The following is a 19552-nucleotide window of genomic DNA, read 5'->3' on the forward strand; positions in this document are numbered from 1 at the left end:
CTCTCAGGGCTCCTCGCTCAGGTGGTGCCTCCAGGCCGGACTTCATGCTGCTGCTGTGTCCCTCCCTGGAAGTCACCCAGGGCTCGGCGCCCCGAGGGTCTCCAGCAAATGCCACACTCAACTCACAACCCTGGCACTTCCAGCATCTGTGCTGTTTGGGGGACAAGTTCTCTGGGGCCCACCCTCTGCGCAGCCATCATTGTTGTCACCAACACTTCACGCCTGACACGCCCTTGGGAGGGGAGCGCCTGGCCTGAGACTCCAGGAGGGATGGTGAGCAGGCGTGGAGCCATCCCCAGCCCTTGCTCAAAGATCCCCCCACATGCTCACCAACTCCAGACTCCATTCCTGTCCTCAAGGCACCCGAACCCCAGATGCAAGCCGGCACGGGGCTGAGCCCTGAGGACACAGATATGGCCCTGGCCGCCTGGAAGCATTCACAGAGCAACAGGGGAGGCAGATGAGCAACAAAGTCACAACAGCCCTGCAGCTGGGACTAACAGAGAGGGAAGGAAGCCGCACCTGAACCCGCCCGGAGAGCCTCCGAGGGGGTGGCCTCTGACCTGACTGCCCGGCTCGTCCGCCGTGTTCCAGTGGCAGGAGCGGCTCCTGCAGAGGCTGAGAGGTCAGAACCCGCCCCTCCTGCCCAAGGAACTCCAGGAGACCAGCATGGCTGGCGTGGAGCGCTCCAGGGGGGAGGGCAGTGGGGAGGTGTGAGAGCAGCAGGGCCAGGACTGCAAGCAGCCTTCACACCATTTAGGAACGCTGGCTTTCGTTCCGAGAGGGATGGGGGACTCGAGCCAACCTGATGACAGGCTCTGTCCCAGGCTGCAAAGAACCACTCGATCCCTCAGCTGCTCTGGTGAGAACAGGCTGCCACAGGGAGACCACAGAGAACATTAGGGAGCTGCCTGGGTAACCCAAGCTTGGGCCCTGGGGGTAGCTGAGGAAGGGGTGGGAAGTGAGAAGGTTCTGGAAATATCTTGAAGCTAGAGCCACAGGACATCAGATGAACTGGATGAGAGGTGAGGGAGAAAGGGAAGAGTCAGGGATGACCCCAAGCTTCAGGCCTGAGCAACTGGAAGGATTGAGGTGCAACTACCTGCGATGACACAGGCTGCAGCGGCGGCAAGTGTTTTGTGGGGAGGATCAGGACTCAGCTTTAGACGCGCTGAGGCAGACAGCCCTTAGACATCCAGGTGGAAATGGTGAGGAGAGGTGGGTACACGAGTCTGGAAGCTCCTCTGCGAGGAGGCCCAGGCAGAAGGCAGCCATCCCAGCGTTGTCAGCATAGAGACCATACCCGACGCCCTGAGACTAGAGATCACATGAGTGAGAACATGAAGAATAGATACAGGAGCTGGGCCGGGCCTGCCAACGCAAAGAAATCCAGGAGATGTGGAGCCTGCAGCCAAGGAGGCTGAGAAGGAACAGCCAGAGGGGTGACATCCTGGAGGAGACAAAGATCACCTCTGAAAGGTCACAAGGCCCGAGAACTAGCCACTGCAATAGCCACAGGGGTCACTGGTGATGACATGAGCAATATGGTGGCGAGTCTGGAGTGGAATCGGGAGGCAACCTGGAGGCAGCACCTTTGCAGCACCTGTCTTTCACCCTAAAAGTGCCATGTGGCCATTCACTGCTGACAGCCAGGGCCAAGGTGTAGGCAACGCCAACGAGCCGGACCAGACACCGAGTCCTTGATCTGCCCTTGCTCTGCCCCACCCGAGCCAGGCTCTGCTGCCAACGACTGATGTGCACGTCTGGAGCAAGACACCCAGGGACAAGGGGGCCCTGAGCATTAACAGCCCAGGGTGGTGGGAGGACAGAGCTACTTAATGACTTCATTTTGCTGCTGTCTCCCCTGGCTGGGAGATGGTCTTCAGAAAGAACATCACGCAGAGGGAATTGGAACCTGAGATAGGTGAGGAGATAGTAACAGAACAAGCAGCCTCCGTGAGGGTTTCAGATGGCCGTGCTGTGCCCTCCCATTCCGCTCCTGGGCACGGGGCCACGGCCCGCTGTCAGGATGGACGTCCTGTTCTTTAACCCGGGAGAGCAGTCACAGAAACTACATACTGACACAGCCGAACTCTACCTCCGATTCGTAAAAGGAATCTTAAAAATGAACTAATTACACTGAAGACACTGCCTTGAGCACTCAGTAAACATCATTATAATAATACTAGAGCCTTGGTGCACAACATTCGTGCACTGGGGGAAGGGGGCCCTCAGCCCAGCCTGCACCCTCTCGCAGTCCGGGACCCCTCAGGCCGACAGTTGGACAGCCCCTGAGGGGTCCTTAGCACTGCCGTGGAGGCGGGAGAAGCTCCTGCCACTGCCTCTGCGCTTGCCAGCCGTAAGCCCGCCCCCTGTGGGAGTGCACTGACCACCAGTGGGTAGCTCCGGCGTTGAGTGTCTGCCCCCTGGTGGTCAGTGCGTGTCATAGCGACCAGTCATTCCACCGTTCAGTCAATTTGCATATTAGGATTTTATTATATAGGATATGCTCCACATATATATTGTACATCATATGTTCTGTTGTTATTTTTCTAGAAGACTTCAGTGGTCATTCAATGGGCAGGAGTGCCAGGGAAACAGGTTTCATATTAGTATCAGGAAGAACTTTTCGTTCTCAGAACTAACCCACAAAAAGGAGCTGCCTCATAAGATGATGACTCCCCACCACTGGGTGTCCAGGCAGAAGGGGATGATCGGCCCGAGAGCTGGGAGTCTGGCCTCCCCACAGCACTGACCGCCTCCTCCCGTGAGCTGACATTTTCTGACTGGCTTGGGCTATGCCGCTGGCCATTGGTATTGACCACACCACTGGACCCAGCTCATCCATGTGCTTGTCTGTCCCCCCTGCAAGCCCGTGGCTGGCAGGGCAGCACTTCCAGCCATGCCTGGCCACACACAGCCTATCCTTCCAGGTGCGGAGACTTTGGAGTTAACAGCATCATATGTACATACACCAACAATCCAGAGTTGGGGCTACCCCATCCCCTTTTGCAGACTGGAACACGGAGCTTCAGAAAGCAAAGGTTGGTGAGAGCCGAATCTCAAAGTCGCGTCTCTAGGCCACCGCATCCCACATGGCAGGCAAAGGGCCAGTCCCCTGGACAAGATGTTTCAACCCTCTCTCACCCTGGCCACTGCCGGTCTGAGGCCTGCACCATGCCACGCCCACGTGAGTCCACATCCACCCTATGAATGGCCCAGGGCCATCCATGTAGCTGACAGCACCCAGTGGAGTTCTCCAGGCCTGTCTCATCTAAGGACCCAGAAACATTTGGGGCCAGCTGAGCCGCCAAGACCAAGACCAATGGGTCCATCTTTTCAATGCCCTCTCACTGGTGAGATGGGAAGGTAGAGGCCCAGAGAGGGGCAGTACTGTGCCCAAGGCCACACAGCAGGGAACAGAAGAAACCAGGCTCATGACTTTCAGGCCAGAGCTGCGCTGCCCTCTGCTGATACAAAAAGAAGGGAGGGGTCAGGAGGCTGCTGGGCCAGCTCCTGCCCAGAGAGATGAGCAGAGCTGTCTTCCAGCTCACTGAGTCCTCTCTCTCTCCTACAGCCCCCTAGAGTCATGATCGACCCCCACTGCACAGACGGACGCCATGCTGCGACTGCCAAGTGTAGCCTTCATGGGCTGAGTCCTGGGAGTCGCTCCTGGAGGCCAATCGATGCCAGCATTTGCAGAAGACGATCCAGAGCCTGAGGCAAAGGTGCTAGATCGGGGCCTGCTGGGGGCTTCCTTGTCACTGTCAGCGCTGGCCAAACAACGTCCACCCCACTCCGCCCATCACCCTCCCTGCACCACGGGCCTCTGAGGACCCCACCTTCAGGCCTGGGCAGGGCAATGTGGAGTCACAGACAAGGTGATGAAGCCGGCACGGCTCACCTGAGAGGGGCCTTCACCTCCCCTGGCCAGCAGCTCTGGTCGGTCAGTGGCTGGCCACACCTCTGCCTCAGTGACCCGCCTGTCCTAAGTTTATTCTCTCCACAACAAAGGGCTCTCCAGGAGGATGAGGTTAAAAAACAAAATACTTACTTAAGAAAATCAGCCACAGGAAACAGTGTGTGAAGGAATGAGGAGGGACTCTTTCAGAACTCTGCTCAACTGTCACCGCCTCCCAAAAACCTCTTCTGCAGCCTTTGCCCTACCCCCGAGACACCACCCTCCTCCTTCAATCACTCACTGGGACTTAGCCACATACCCAGCTCAGCCCCTATTGCCCATGGCACCGATTTCTTTAGCCCTCTCTGGGCCAACGGCACCCAGGTCTGGCACCTATCTATCTGATGAACTGATGAATGAACCGAAAAAGGGAGAGCCCCTATAGTGACAAATGCTGCTCACATTCACTTGGCCACCTATACACGTGTGCTGGGCGCCTACTCTGCTGGCTCCGTGCCAGCCCCTGCCAGGCCTGAGTGTGGGGAGGAGCCACAGATGAATCCAGGAGCCCACAGACATCCCCGATCCAAGCCAGAGGGTGAGGAAACAGCTCGGCAAGGTCTCCAAGGGGCTAGCAGGAACCTTCTCCAGCCCCCAGAAGTGGGCAAAGCCTCTGGAAGAACATTCCAGAGAGGCAGGCAACCACTTCCCTAGGTAGCCCTTCAAACACCCAGATCCCCAAACCTGAGTCCCCAGATTCAGCCTCACAGTGGGATCCGTGGGGGCTGCTAGTCACAAAGGAGTGACCGCAGAGCCCCCCCCCCGCCCCCATCCCTAGAAATGAACCGTTCCTGGGCCATGGGGATCATCCCCACAGCAGTCGGAAACCTCCTGCTACCTGCTGTGCCCAGCACCCACCTGCAGAAAAGCTCCATTAGGGAGAGTGGAAGGGAAGGCCTCTTCAGGGGCTGTGCGCATGCCCCCACAGACAGCAGGGGAAGTCTGGGGCCCCCTAAGGGCCCCCACTTCAAGCACCTGCATTTGGTTTTATATAAAAGTGTTTTAAATTACCTACTAGGTAAATATCTTAACACCCCTCCACTCTTCAAGTCACCTGCGTCGTTTCTAAGTACAAATGATGCGCCTAGAAGGATGGGCCACGCTGACCCCTTGCACAAGCTCCTGGCACATAGCCACCCCGCCGTAAGAAGCCCCAGGTTACAGGCACTTTCCCTGAAATGACATCTATGAGAACGAGAGGACGGGGGGAGGGTGTTGTGGAGGTAGGCGGGACCTTTCCAGACTGCCTGCCTGTCAGAGCAGCTGCAAGACACTTCATTCAATTCAGTTCCCATTTCCTGAGAGGCTTCCGGGTCCCCAGCGTGAACTAAGGCCATGGGGCTGTGCCTGCAGATCCCCGGCTACAGGTGTGGGAGCCAGGTCCTCGGGAGGGGGCCCATGAGGACAGACCAGGGTGATGAGGTGGCAAGCTGGGGGTAAGGGGGAGGCGAGGGGTGAACACCAGGATGCTTACGATCACCTACTAAATAGTTCATTTTTTTTTTCTAATGATAAAAACAGGCGTACTCAATGCAGGAAATACAGTAATCCCAGAAAAGCTCAAAAGGCTATAAAACAAAGCCTGAAACAGCTTCCATCTTCAAATTTTCACAAGAAAGAGGAAAATAACCATTTTGTAGGACAAAACTCATGCAGAAGCAAAAGTCAAGCAACTTGGGCTCAGTGTGCTAGCCTCTCTGATACTTAGAATCCCCCTCTGTTGGAAGGAGCCACCATGGGAAGTGCTGAGCGCCCCAAGCAGAAGCCATAGGAACGCCCATCAGGGATGCCAGGAGGAGGCTCCAATAATGGGTGGAAGACGGTCTCAGGCTCTAAGATCACCTTCACTTGGGGGAAAGGAGCCCACCTCATGGACCCAGATGCCCACCAGCCCTGGGTCAACTCACCCACAGGCGTGTCCTCGCTGATCAGCAAGTACGTGTCGAAGAAGTGGTTGATAAAGAAGGGCAGCCGGTTCACCTGGCCTGGAAGTCAGAGGACAAGAGCGTCAGTCAAGTTCCTGACTGCCAGCTTCATGCATTCTCCAAGGGGACACGGAGTGGCTGGGCTGCAGTGGGCACTGCATCTGGCCACTGCCATGGCCGCCTTCCTCAAGGCTAATGGATCCTCAGCGAGGCCACCAGCTATGGGAGGCTATCGAGCCCTGGTCCACAGTGAGCTGTGCTGAAGTGTAAAAAGCGCACAGGTTTTCAAAGACTTTGTAAGAAAAGTGAGTATAAAATGCCTCATTCATCTTCTATATTGATTACGTGTTGAACTGATCGCATTATGGATATATCGGGTTAAGATATATTATTAAAACGAATTTCACCTGTTTCTTTTCTAATGCAGCTCCTGGAAAATGTTAAATCACACACATAACTCGCATTGTATTTCTAGTGGGCAGCCCGGCTCCAGACCAGATGGGATGTGAGCTGGCAAGGACAAGGGCGGTCTGCTTTGCTGACTGCCACAGCCCTGGTGCCCAGGAAAGGGTGTGGCATCCAGAGGCCCTCTGTAAGTGATGATAATAATAATAGTAGTAGTAGTAGTAGTGATGATGATGATGATGGCTGCCATCTACGGACCCCATCTCTGTACCAGTCACTTATACCGTCTCCATCAATCCTCGTGGTATGGTGGGTGCCATCATAGCCCCATTTTTCTGTTGTGGAAACGAGGCTTAGAGAAGATACGTATGAACTAGCCCAGAGTCGTGCAGTTAGTAAGTGGCAGGCCGCATGGGAACCCTGGGCAGTTAAGCCTGTATGACTCTGTGACACCTCAGAGTGGGGCTGGTCCCGGAAGGGGTCAGGGTGATACTGCATGGCCTGAGGCATTTCACATCCACAAAGAGCCCCCCATAACACCAGTCCCCCCCATAGAAACTCCCTGAGGCTGGCTTCACCTGTCCCCTTCACCCCTTCGCATGGCCTTCCACAGTGTGGCACCATAAAGAATATATTTGGTGTCGGTCCCAGTTTCTGGCACAGATTCCCCAAACCCTTGGAAGTTCCGGAATGACAGGAATGTCTTTTGACCACAGCTGAGTATACGCGCCTGGAGGGGGCACGGAAGCTCCGAACCTCGTCCTGTGCATCTCTTCCACCTGGGGCTCCGGAGCTGTGCCCTTTGCATTAAACCAGGAAATGGAAGTGGGGTGTTTCCCTGAGGTCTGTGCGTCGTCGTCCTGGATAACTGAACCCGAGGAAGGGTCATGGGAACCTCCGATTTAGAGCCAGTTCGTCAAAAGTACAGGAGGCCTGGGACTTGTGACCGGCCCCCGAGAGGGGCCTAAACCTAAAATCTGTGGAAACTGATGCGGATGTCAGGTAGTTGGTGTCAAAACTGAACGGTGAGACCCTCCGTGGGTGTGCAGAGAACTGGGTGTTGGTGTTGGAGAACAGCCAGAAGGAGGCAGGGAGGGCACTTCCCTCGGCCTCTGCCAACCAGGGAGCTGATCCTTCTCGCAGGGGCCATGCGGTGCAGCACCTGCCATAGCAGCTCCTGGGTGTCCAGGCGCCCTGGATGTGGACGGGGTGCCGCCCTCGCTCCCTCACCTCTGTTGACGTGGGCTCCCTCAGAGCTTGGGCCAGGCTCAAGAACGCTGAGGCCGACTCACAGAAGGCTGGAGTCAAGGGGACCCTTCCCACTCCTGCCTCCCTGAGCCTCTGTCCCATGCCTCAGTTTACGCACGTGTAAAACAGTGATGATAATAATAGGACTTACATCATGGCTGTCCCAAGGATTAAATGAGATTACATACATAAAGCGCTTAACGCCATGCCCCAGCACACAGCAAGCACTCGATAAGTGGTAGCTACTACTAATATTGGTATTAATAACAGGGCCATCTGCTCGGCCAGGGGAATGCTTTGGATCCCTGTGGGGGCCTTGGACTGAGCAAAGGCAGAAGGCTCAGGGGTGCCCAGAGATTTCGGGGTGGGCTTGGGCTGGTGGGGGAGGGGAACCAGCGAGGAAAAGATCGCCTGCAGCAGCATTGGTTCATTTTTAAACTTGATCTTACAGGACCTGCCGATCATCAGCCGCTGAGAGCTCTGCACGGGCAGCTGGGCAGAGCGCAGGGGACATGCATCGCCTGCCACATACCAAGCAGGGCTCGTGTTCTTGGAATAGGCCGGCCACCCTCGGAGGCCTGGCGGGTGGCCCTGAGCTGCCAGCGTGGCACTTGGGGACTGGGAGGGGGCTGCTGGGGGAGGAGTGGGGGGAAAGGGGCATGCTGACAGGGCACTCATTCTTGTAAAGACCGCTTTTCAGGCACGAAGGCTGTGTCCTCCAGCGGCAAAACCACTGCCTCAGGAGCTTTGAGGCCTCCGGGGGTGGGGGTGTGAGTGGGCATATGTGCTGATGTCAGGTGAGGGGCCCGCAGCCCCACGTTAGGGGCCCTCAGGCCCAGTGCCCGGAGACTGCCTCCGTGACCCATCGATGCAGCGATGCTCCCTGGCCCCGCCAGCAAGGAGGGGCAAGGAGGCCTGTCCAGGCCTTCGCTCTGGCCTCCCCTACACGCCCACGGGTGCAGAATAAGAAGTGCCTGGGAGCACAGAGGCCAGAGGAGAGAAGGGTAAGAAGGCGACAGGCTGACAAGGGGGGCTGACATCTAGGGGGCATCTGTCCCTGAGCCTGACCCACCTCTGACCACCAGGGTTGGGAGAAGAAATCAGCCGGGCCGTGGGGTCAGCTGGGAACAAAGGGGGGGTCCTGGGGTGTAGTCTGGGGGACAAGGCGAGTGCTGGGGTTGGGGGCAGGTGTCAAGAGGGCACGGTGAGAAGATGGTGCCCTTCAGTCCCTAAGGTCAGCCCCCGCCCACCATGCCGAAGGTGGGGACCAGGATGCCAGGCAGGCTAGACCGCAGGCCGGCTGGTTCTGCCAGAGACCTGCTGGGTGGCCCCAGGCACTTACTTCACTTCTGCTTTCTGAGTCCCCTTTCGCTCCCCTTAGGAAAAGGTACAGCTGATATGGAAGAGCTCTCGCTTACTTAGCACAGAACATGTGCCAGGCATCACGCTAAGGGCTGGATATGCGTGGTAACTCCTCTGACCATTTTACAACCAAGGAGCAGGGTCCTGCTGCCCCTCCTGTTTTACAGAGAAGCTAAGAAGCCACGGGACCTGGGAGCAGTGGGGGGACCAGGAGTCACGGCTCTGTGCTGCTGCCTTGTGCCCACTGAGAGCGCGTCTGGTGCTCAGGCACACGGCCCCCTCGACTGAGGAAGGCAGCTGGGCATTCAGCACCTGTTTCATTTTACTTATATGCTGGGGGGTTACATATATGCTGGGGGTTACATATATGCTGAGGGGATTTTACCTATATGCTGGGGGGGTTACATATATGCTGGGGGTTACATATATGCTGGGGGGATTTTACATATATGCTATATATGCTGGGGGGTTACATATATGCTGGGGGTTACATATATGCTGGGGGGATTTTACATATATGCTGAGGGGGATTTTACATATATACTGGGGGGTTACATATATGCTGGAAGGATTTCACATATATGCTGGGGGAGGTTAGATATATGCTGGGGGGCGGGGGGCATGAGTGTCCAAGGTCACAGGAGGCTGAGCAAAGAGTCCTGATTGCCACCTTCTAGCAAACCCAGAAGGTACCCCCAGTAAGGTCTCCCCCAGGGGAAGTAGGCGGGGGAGGGGGTGTCTTGACAAAAGCCTCTGTGAAGGATCAGAGGCCTGCATCAAAGAGCAACTGAACCCTCGATTGAGTGGCCTGGGCCAGCTGCTTCTCAAAGCATCAGTTTCTGCCCTGGAAAGTGGGCCCACAGTTGAGAGGGTCTGAGACCCCCTCCAGCTCCGCCCGGAGAGTCTCTGTGACTGCCGTAACCTGGCTGCCGGGATGGGAGTGAGCTCCCCATCGCAGGAGCATTCCAGCAGAGACCCCTCCAAGCCCGGAGGCCAGAGCAGGGACAGTCAGGGGACTTCCAGGCATCAGGATGCCAGCATCACCCCAACAAGCTGAGGCTGTGGCTTCCTCCAGAGGCGCCCGGCTCCCTGGAGTGGGAGAAGGAGCTGGCCTCCCTCAGGAATGTGTTTGCCTGTCGCCAGGCACACCGTGCCCACAGCTCTTCCCCAAGGACACCCTGGCCCCCAGGGACATGGTGCCAGCTGTGCCTGCTGTCCTGGCCTTCCTTCAGATCAGACCAGAGCTGTTTGATCCTGGGGGCCAGGACAGGCAAATGCCCTGGCCTCCTCGGTGGGCACTAGGGCTGGCCCTGACCTGGGAAGAGGGGAAGGAGGGCTGGTCCTCCGGACAGAGAGAAGAGGCCCCTCACCTCCACGCCTTTGCTCAGGCAGTCCCCACCTGCAGGAGTCCCTTCTTCCCGCTCCCCTATTTTAAAAGTCTCTCAGTCCTTAAAGCGCCGAGTAAGCGTCTCCCTTCTGGCTGGGTGTCTGCTCTCCCCGCAGGCCCGGTTAATCTTTCCTTTGGACGGCCTCTCTGTCCTTTATTCCCCCTCTCTTCACCGGCAGCGGAGTTAAGTCCTAGCGCTGTCTAGCAAATCCGCTAGGCTCTGCACTCCTTGAGGACGAGTCGGTTCTTCCGCCCCAGAGTTGGGCACAGGTGACACACACAGTGGGTGCTCAAAAGGCAGCTGGAAAACTGAACAGACTGGGCTGAAGAAGGACGGTTCACGGTCACCGATGCCTCCTTCCCTTAAAGCGCAAGTATTTCTCAAGGCTCCTCCCACCGCCTCCAGTGGCCCAGGCCCTGGGGGTGGGTATTTTCAGCCCTGAGAGTGCTGCAGAGCAACCCAGGCCCAGGGAGGGAAGTGTGTAGCCAGTCACACGGCAAGGCGGGATCTCCGGGGTCCCCGGGCAGTCCCCTCCCGATTCCTGCCCCCAAGTGCCAACCCCACAGCCGGCCCCCACACCCCGCAGCCCTGGCTTCCCATGCCTGCTGTGGGGGAAAGGACTAAACTTACCCCAGCATCCAGAGATCAGCACAAACAGCCACACCACGTGGCAGCTGGTGGCAACGTGGCACCTCATGGCTCCTGGGGACACAAGAAGGAGGGCATGAGAAGCGGCCTAGAGGTGGGGGCCTGTTCTTCAAGGCCCTCCAGCACCTCCCGCCCCTGCAGCTCCAGGGAGAAGAAGGGAAAAGAGGGAGTCAACTCAAATGGGGGCGGGGGCAGGAGTGGGGACTCGGAAACAGCCATGGGTGAGGCTCAGCAGTGGGCACGAGTGTGGGATCCTGACATGTTCTGGGCTCAGTGGGTGGAAGGAGGAGCCGCCGCCTCCATCCTCCAGGGCAGCAGCATCCGGGAGAGTGATGGAGCCTGGTTAGTTTGGGGACGGGCTAGGAGGCGGGTGCTGGGCAGGAAGACAGGCGTCTATGAGGGGCTTGTCAGGCCCACTGCCCCGCCTCTCTCCAGCCTAAGAGCCTGGCAAGCATGTTTTTTCTTGTTGTGTGTAGTTTTTTAAATATCCACCATATCACCCCAAAACATTAGTTCTGAAAGGGGGCAGCAAGTTAGGGGTCCACAAAGCACAGGGAGGAAAGATGGCCTGCCCAGGGCCTCACCGGAAATCTGTGAGACGCTGGAGCTGAAACTGTAGGGGCTCAGAGCAAAGCGCCAGAGAGATCTGGGGCCCACCTACCACAGGCTCAGCAAGGCAGGTACCTGGTCTAAGGTGGCGGGGAGGGTGGGCTGCTCCTCCCCTCCTGTCAGAGGCTCAGGAGCCGGCCTCCCTGGAGACCAGCCGTGAATGGGGCGGGGCCTGCTCCTCAGCTGGTACTCCCTGGGTCTGAACCGTCAGCCCTGCGAGTGCAGGAACCTGGCCCGGCACCTCTGTATCCCCTGCAGGGCCTACCCAAGGGCCCGCACAGCATCCTGCAGGGAGCACATACTGGGCGCCTTGCCTGGGTGGATTTGCCGTCCCCGCTCCACAGGCAGGGTCTGGAGGCTGAGAGCCATTAAACAATTCGCTCAGAGACCCCCAACTAGTGATGGGGTTCAGCCTCTGGACCCAAGTTGACATGCCACCTCCCTCCTCACCAAGGGACCAGGAAGGACATGGGGAGGGGAAGGGAGCTGAAGGGAAGGAGTTTTTTGGAGATTCTTCCACATCCCGGCAAGATGTAGGGGCGAGAGGTTCAGGAAAGGCCAGGGCAGATCCCTTATTCCACACGTGGAGCGGTCTCTCCCCCAGCGGAGTGGACAGCGCAGTGACCCCACCAGGTGGTTCCTGACCCACACAACATGCAGTGGCCCACGGCACCTTCGCTTCCCTTCTAATACTGTACTTCCAATGTCCCAATCACTAGGTCTGAAGTGATCGCTGGAAGAGTAAAAGATTCTAGGGCAGGGTGGGCAACCCCTGGCACGCGTGCCAAACACGGCACACCAGTCCCTTTTGCTGGCACGCGAAACCCTCTCTTATAATCTTCCATTTACAATTTTTTCTTAATATCGACTTTATTTTTCAGATAAATTCAGTGTAGGTGCATCTTAGATAAATAAGTAATTTTACATAACAAGTTATCTTAAAGACCATAGACATGGATTGACGAGAGAGGGGAAGAGCAATTTCTATGCCTCTGCCTTAAGTCTCCCTGCCTTCCTAGATCCGACCAGTGTTTTGGCTTCATCCACATACGCTTATGAATCTTTCTTCTCAGTGATGAATTTTGTTAAGTCTCGTAATAGGAGTAGCCTGACGGATGAAAGTAGTAGCTCGTGCATATCTCTGAAGGTCACGAAATATAAACCTGATGTAAAATCTCTGTCATCAGTGATGCAGCAGCAAAAGTCCTACTGATAATATCAAACGGAGTCATAAAGTTTTCTGTGGGACTATCAGTGTACATGTATACATTAAAAAATAAATGTATTTTTCATCATCATATACTGTGTTTTTGTCGCTCAAATGAATTTTATTATTTCTCCAAGGTTCTTCACATACATACACCTTAAGAGATATCAAGTAGGCGTAACATGTACTCAAAAAATTAGGGTTGGCACGCAGAATTTTGAGTCAGGGATTTTGCTGGTTTTGGCACGCACTCACAAAAAGGTTGCCCACCCCTGTTCTAGGGTGTATTTATATAAAGACAAATGCCCCCACCATCGCTTTGCATTCCTGCCCCCCGCCCTACTCCCGTGAGTTTCCGAATGTCAACAGCCTATCCCAGGGTGCAAATTGCAGTCTACAGGGCCCAGGCAGGGGCTATAAATGAGGGAGACTTTGGGGTGGGGAAGGTGGCTGGGGACAGTGGCCTTTCCGAGGCCACATGCTGTGTCAAAAGTGGCAGCTGGAAATCCGGCTTTTTATATGAATTCAATTTTTAAATGTTAACAAATAATTCCGTTTTGGTGAGCCAAACGTGACTGGTTTGATGGCCAGCATGGCAGGTCGGGCCTGGCATGCTTCCTCCAGGCCTTGCTGTGCACCCAGGCAAGTATGTTCAATTACACACGTGTCCAGAGCGCGGTGGCTGCTGCTCAGCTTTAGAATAATGGACTCACCACGCACAAAAGCAACTTGCTTTTCTCATGTCATAAATTTCACAGAAAACCCCCTGGGTCAACATTGCTATATCTACCTCCTCCTTTTTTTCGTTGTTATCCTCACCTGAGGATCTTTTTTAAATTGCTTTTCTGGAGAGAGCGAAAGGGAGCTAGGGAGGGAGACAGAGAGAGAGAGAGAAACATCGATGTGAGAGAGACACGTCGACTGGTTGCCTCCCACATGCGCCCTGACCTGGGGGCAGGGGGAGCGAACCAGCAACCCAGGTACATGCTCTTGACTGGGAATTGAACCCGAAACCCTTCAGTGCACAGGCCGGTGCTCTAACCATTTAGCAACACCAGCCAGGGCATCGACCTCCTTCTTTTCAGAGCTAAATAATAGTTCCTAGTGTGATGTACCACATTGGAGACATCTCCTACTGTTGGGCACTTGGAAGTTTCCAGGCTCCTGCCACCATAGACACCATCACAGTGACTATCTCTGCATAAAATGGCATTGAGACTTTGATAGCTCTTTTTTCACTCCTTACTTTTTTATTGAAAGGAGGCTTTGGTTTTCATTTATTAATGTTTAAAATAATTTTTATTTTTCAATTACAGTTAGCATGCAGTATATTAGTTGCAGGTGTACGGTGCAGTGACTAGACATTTATATAACTTACGAAGCGATCATCCTGATAACCGTCGTACCCAGGGACCTGGGTGGCTCTCAAACCTGGTTCAAGGACTCATAAGGCTGACATTTCCTGAGCACATATTACATACCAGGCACTGTGAGGCACTATGATGCATGGTGTAGTCTACGTGCTAGGACTCAGAGAGGTTAAATAACTGTCCAAGGTCGCATAGCTAATCAGCGGTCAAGTCTAGATTTGAACCCCATTCTGAGCCAGGCCTGGCCACACTGCACACGTCTGCTCTGACATTTTGCTGTGGGCCAGGCACTGTGCTAGACACCAGAGGTCAGAAGAAAACTGAAGACCTGCCATGAGGTTGACACTCCGGGAAAGACCAGCACAGACAGTGTACCAGCAGGTGAGCAAGTCTGAGAGTATTCGGGAGGATGAGTGCAAGGAGAGGAAAGGAGCAGGGCGAGAGTGGTCTGAGTGTCACAAAAGGTGACAAATAAAGAAACCCTTGAGCAATCAGAAAAGTGAGCTATGTGGATCTCTGGGAGAAACTCCTTCCAAGCAGAGGGGACACAGCCCGTGCAAAGGCCCTGGGGCAAGAGTAGGCTAGCGTGCATGAGGAACAGTGAGGAGCCAGAATAGTTGGAATGGGGTGCATGGTGGGGAGAGTTGCAGGAAATGAGGACAGAGAGACAACAGGCCCATGATGGCCACTGGAAACCACTGATGTGCATTAACTGGGAATCATGGTCATGGTCTTCAGACAGCCAAGAGGGATATGAATGAGTCACGTGTAGGGGAGCTCGCTGGCTGCTGTGTCGAAGACTCACTGGAGGGGGCAAGGGCAGAAGCAGGCAGGCAGGTGGAGAGGCTACCACAGTGATGTGAGCCAGTGATGACTGGTGGCTGTAGCCAGGGACATGGGCACATGGTGTGGGGTCTGGTAGATTCTGGCCATATTTCAAGGAAGATCTGAGAGAGTTTCCTATTGAAGAGGATGTGGCTGTGCTAAGAAAGAACCCAGCCTGAGGGTTTGGCCCCAGCACTTAGAAGAATGGAGCTGCCATTAACCAGGATGGGAGAAGGCTGCGGGTAGAACTGGCCCAGGGGCCAGATCAGAAGTTCAGTTTGGGACATGGTGACGTCAGGCCTAAGGTGGGGCTGGAGCCGTAAAGGTGGGCGTCATCAGCATGTGAGGGTTCTTAGAGCCTCCAGAGGGACAAGCGTCCCAAGCCTCCCACACCCCGAAGTCTGAAAACCAATCAGGATTTGAAAATTGTATGAAGAGCCTCAAATGTGCACACCGCTGCGGCCCATCCCAATGTTATTCACTCTACCCGCTCCAGGATGGTGGCTGCATAAATCCTATGTCTGCGTGGACTCTAAGCCACAGAAATGTTCACTGCTGCATTAGTTATGACAGTGGAACAGCCCAGGCACCCGGCAGGGGCCTGGTTCCTGGGGGACACCCACAGGAAGCAAACAGAGGCTTATGGATGGATATGCACATGTGTGAATGGGGGGGGGGGGGATGCACCTACAGGGCTGTTCTGGGAGACTGATTTTCTCTGCGTGGTGAGGTACAGCTGACTTTACTCTCTGCGTTTTCCAAATGCTCTACAATAAACAGCCAATGTTTTTACAGTCAGAGGCCTAGCTTATGTCCACCTGACCAACACACTGCCAGCAGCCGGTGAACAGGTAACGCCTCTAACTAGAAAGTTCTTTCCTATACTCGGCTGAAGTCCACAGTCCCAGGTTTGAATCCTGCAGGTAACGGAAGGTCCTCACCTAGGCTGTGACCGCACCCCTAGGCTGTTACCCAGATCCTTCTAAGGACAGGGAGCTCCCTCCCTCCTTCCCAGGCAGCGGGTCCCAGGCCGGGGGCCCTCTCTCTGCCCTGTCCGCCCAGCCATGCTCCCTTCCCACACGCAGAGCAGGAGGTCTGACTGTGCCCATCACCAGGAGGACTTCCCTGTGCTCCGCCCATGGGGATCCACGGGCAGCACAATGGGTGAGAACAAGGCCTTGGAGATGAGGCCGTCTGAGGCGCAGCCCTGCACTGAGGGCTCTCCTTTCCCTGGAGGACTAACAGTTTAACAGACCGGGTGCTCACCCAGCCAGTGTGGCTCTGTGCTTGAGTGCTGACCTATGAACCAGTAGATCACCGTTCAATTCCAGGTCAGGGCACATGCCCAGGCTGCAGGCTCGATTCCCCAGGAGGGTGTGTGCAGGAGGCAGCCGATCAACGATTCTCTCTCATCAATGATGTTTCTATCTTTCTCTCCCTCTCCCTTCTCTCTGAAATCAATAAAAATGTATTTAAAAAAAATAAGTAAATAAAAGACAGTGTTCTCAAGTAGTTATAGACACAAACTGGGCTCTGAGCCCCTGCAGGTGATGTGTCCACAAGATGCCCACTGCCCAGCTGGGTCCCCAGCCCAACCTTGGGTGGCCCCTCCTTCCTGTCCCTACTCCTTTTCCCCAGGCTGGAGGAGGCAAAGCCCCTCCTGACCCTCAGGGTTTGACCAAATGCTTCTGGACCAAACCCAAGATGGAGCCCGTGGCAGGCTGGCTTCCTGGGCAGCTACTGGAAAGCGTTCCCTTGCTCCTTCCAGAGCAGAGCACACTCCTCTCTTCTGGGAAACCAGAGCATTCCGGGCCCAACCCCCAGGGCAAGACCCTCCCCGGTCACTGTGTCCCACCTCTCCCCGCAGCCCAGCCAGGAGGCCCAGGGGCAGAGGGCGCACTCTGCCTGGTGACAGGCAGTGCCCGCCGTCCCAGCAAGCAAGGGGCAGGAAGGAACAGAGCTGGAGGGAGGGGAAGGGCAGGAGGGGACATCTCAGCAGCTTTTCCGTGCCTCAGGAGTGAGAGATTTTCACAGCAGGGTGCCACAATTTCATTCGAACTATTATAAATTCCCATAAAATCAGATGCACTCAACTTTGAATAGAAATACAAAAATACACTGCAGAAATCAAATACAATTTGGGGATTATTCACCACCACTAAACACAGAGAGGTTCATGCGTGCAAGGAGGCACCTGCAGACGACACCATTAGGGCCGCTAATGGACAAGCCCCTGTCAGCCACCACCGGCTGCGCCTCCAAGCCCACGTTCTACGGGCTGCTGGCTGGAGAGGCTGCTGTGATGGAAGGTCACTGAGAAGAACCCACCCTGGAAGGAGGACAAAGACCACCGCGGGGCCACTCTGTTTTTAGGGCCTCCTCTGGGTCCCTCCCTGAAGCGCCCATTGAGTGATGCCGGGGGGGTGGGCAGGGAACCAGGCAGGGCCGGAGGGATCCAACCAGGAGGGCTGTCACAGTGGTCCAGCACCCTCCACAAGGGGCCTGGTGTCTCTGAGTTCCCTCAACCTGTCATTTTTTTTAACTCATTCAGCAGAAGATACATTTTAATTTACTCTATTCTTTCTGGAAGTCATCCCGGCCAGGGTGGACAGCTATATGAGAAGGCTGTGCAGCAGGGTGTGAGTCCCCTTCTAGACTAGCCCCACACCTCCTGCCCGGGGCAGCCCTCGGGTGCCGCTCCTGAAGTGCTGAGGTGCTGTGTGCATGAATAAGGACGGGACATCTAGGTCTCTCCCTCTCCTCTTTTAAAAAAAAAACAAAACCCAATGTTATTCACTCTACCCGCTCCTGGGTTTCCACGTGGCAATATATCCTGAAGTGTGCTGTTTCTGTGTACACAGAGCAGCCTCGCTCTTCTTAGCAGCGGCAGTGTCCTGCTAATGGGGAGACCATCGTTTATTAACAAGTCCTCTGCTGATGGACATCTGGGTTGCTTTCAACCTTCTCCTTTGACAAATAAAGCCACGATGGAAGTCCTTCGTTACTATGTCTACATACACATATGACTGCATCGAGCAAGAGGAAATTTTCATATTTTTCTAGGTGCTGACAAACTCCGAAGAGGGCGCATCAAGTCACGCTCCCCCAACAATGAGGAAAGGGCTGGTTTCCCCATAAAATCGGCACTCACTCTTTTTTTTTTTTTAAGTTCCAGGAAAGGCCGCTGAGGCTCCTGATCCTGGACCCCCAGCCCATGAGAGAGCAGAGGAAAATGGGGTTGATCAAGGCCGGCTTTCTTCTCTTCCCTCCAGCCCGCCCCCGCCCAGCTACTCACCAGCCAGGTAACCGCTAGCAGAACTGCCTGGCTCTGGCACTTTGCTGAACTCTGCATCCCCCCTCCCTGGGGTCCCTGCCAGCACCGCACCCTGTGTTCTCCCTCCGTGCTTCGGCCAGTCGTTCTCTCCATCTGGAGCACCACCCGGCGCCATCTTTAAGGCAAACCTCTAATGCCACCTCTTCCATGAAGCCATCCTGGGTCCCTGCTGGAAGTGGGACCCTCAGCTCCCCTCAACCTTCCTAGAGTTTGGGAGGCAGCTACTCCAGCTGTGTGGGTTAATTAGACATGCGCACACCATCCTTTTCCCAAATGACACCCTCAGCTCCTTGCAAGCAAAGTCCACTCTACCCCTTACAGTCATTTGCCCACTTGGCATCTCCTTTGGCTGTCTCTAACACTTAACATGTCCGAAAGGGACTCAGGTTCTTCTCCGAAGAGGCTCCCGTCCCTGCCTTTCCCATCTCAGTAAGTTCACCTCCGTTGACACATTATGTTGATTAACTCAGTTAACTAACCTCTTTCATGTGTCCAGTAATATCTTTCCTCCTTTCCCCTGGACTGCCATGTCGCAGGTGGCCCAATACTCCCTCAGCCTCAACCCGCCGGGTTCCTTCCCACTCCGTGGCTGTCATTGCGGTTGATCAAATTATTGATCCCTTCACTTCACCCTGCACAGGATTATGCCCCTACACCCATGCTGGGGTCTCCCGGTGGGCAGAGCATGCGCTCCCACCCTGCACACTGGGCTTGGCCATGTGACTTGCTTTGACCGGTGGATGCTTAGGCCCAACTCCACACGAGCAGGAGAGGGGCCCCTGGGTGAGGGGTGAGCCTTTGAGCGCCTGCCTTTCAACCTGAGAAGAGCAGGCCCCAGGCAGAGGGAGCAGACTGAACCTACTCATGGTCCAGAATCAAGATCAGATGTGCTCGCCTCCAGTTGACCCACAGACACATGAGTGAGAGGAAATGGTAAGTGTAGTGCTTGTTATGCAACTTTATTAGGACAATAGTTAGTGATAATAACACTATGAAATATTATAACCCTGTAAGAAAACATAGAGGGAAACCATCACATTAAATTTGGCAATAATTTCTTGGCTATAACACCAACAGCACATGCAATACAAAAGATAAATAAATTGTACTTCATTAAAATGAAAAACTTTTGCCTGGCCAGTGTGGCTTAATGGTTGAGCATCGACCCATGCACCAGGAGGTCACAGTTCGTTTCCCTGTCAGGGCACATGCCCCGGTAGTGGGCTGTATCCCCGGTGGAGGATGTGCAGGAGGCAGGCGATCGATATTT

At 55.1% G+C, this 19552-nt stretch overlaps 1 protein-coding gene across 2 annotated transcripts in view; it reads right to left on the bottom strand.

The window, feature by feature from the left end:
* Positions 1 to 10991, bottom strand: part of CDH23 (cadherin related 23) — a gene marked incomplete at its 5' end in the record, with an annotated part of 360387 nt that extends 349396 nt beyond the window's left edge. Inside the window, 2 exons of one of the 2 annotated variants that reach the window (XM_081105003.1) lie at positions 5869 to 5946; positions 10920 to 10986. In XM_081105003.1, the coding sequence (XP_080961129.1) occupies positions 5869 to 5946; positions 10920 to 10986 (145 nt within the window). Of the gene's footprint in view, positions 1 to 5868; positions 5947 to 10919 lie in introns of both variants that reach the window. The other variant, XM_081105002.1, reaches the window with a different exon arrangement.
* Positions 10992 to 19552: the final 8561 nt, after the last annotated feature.

Source organism: Myotis nattereri, assembly GCF_964212035.1.
Source record: "Myotis nattereri genome assembly, chromosome: 13".
Lineage (NCBI taxonomy): Eukaryota > Metazoa > Chordata > Mammalia > Chiroptera > Vespertilionidae > Myotis > Myotis nattereri.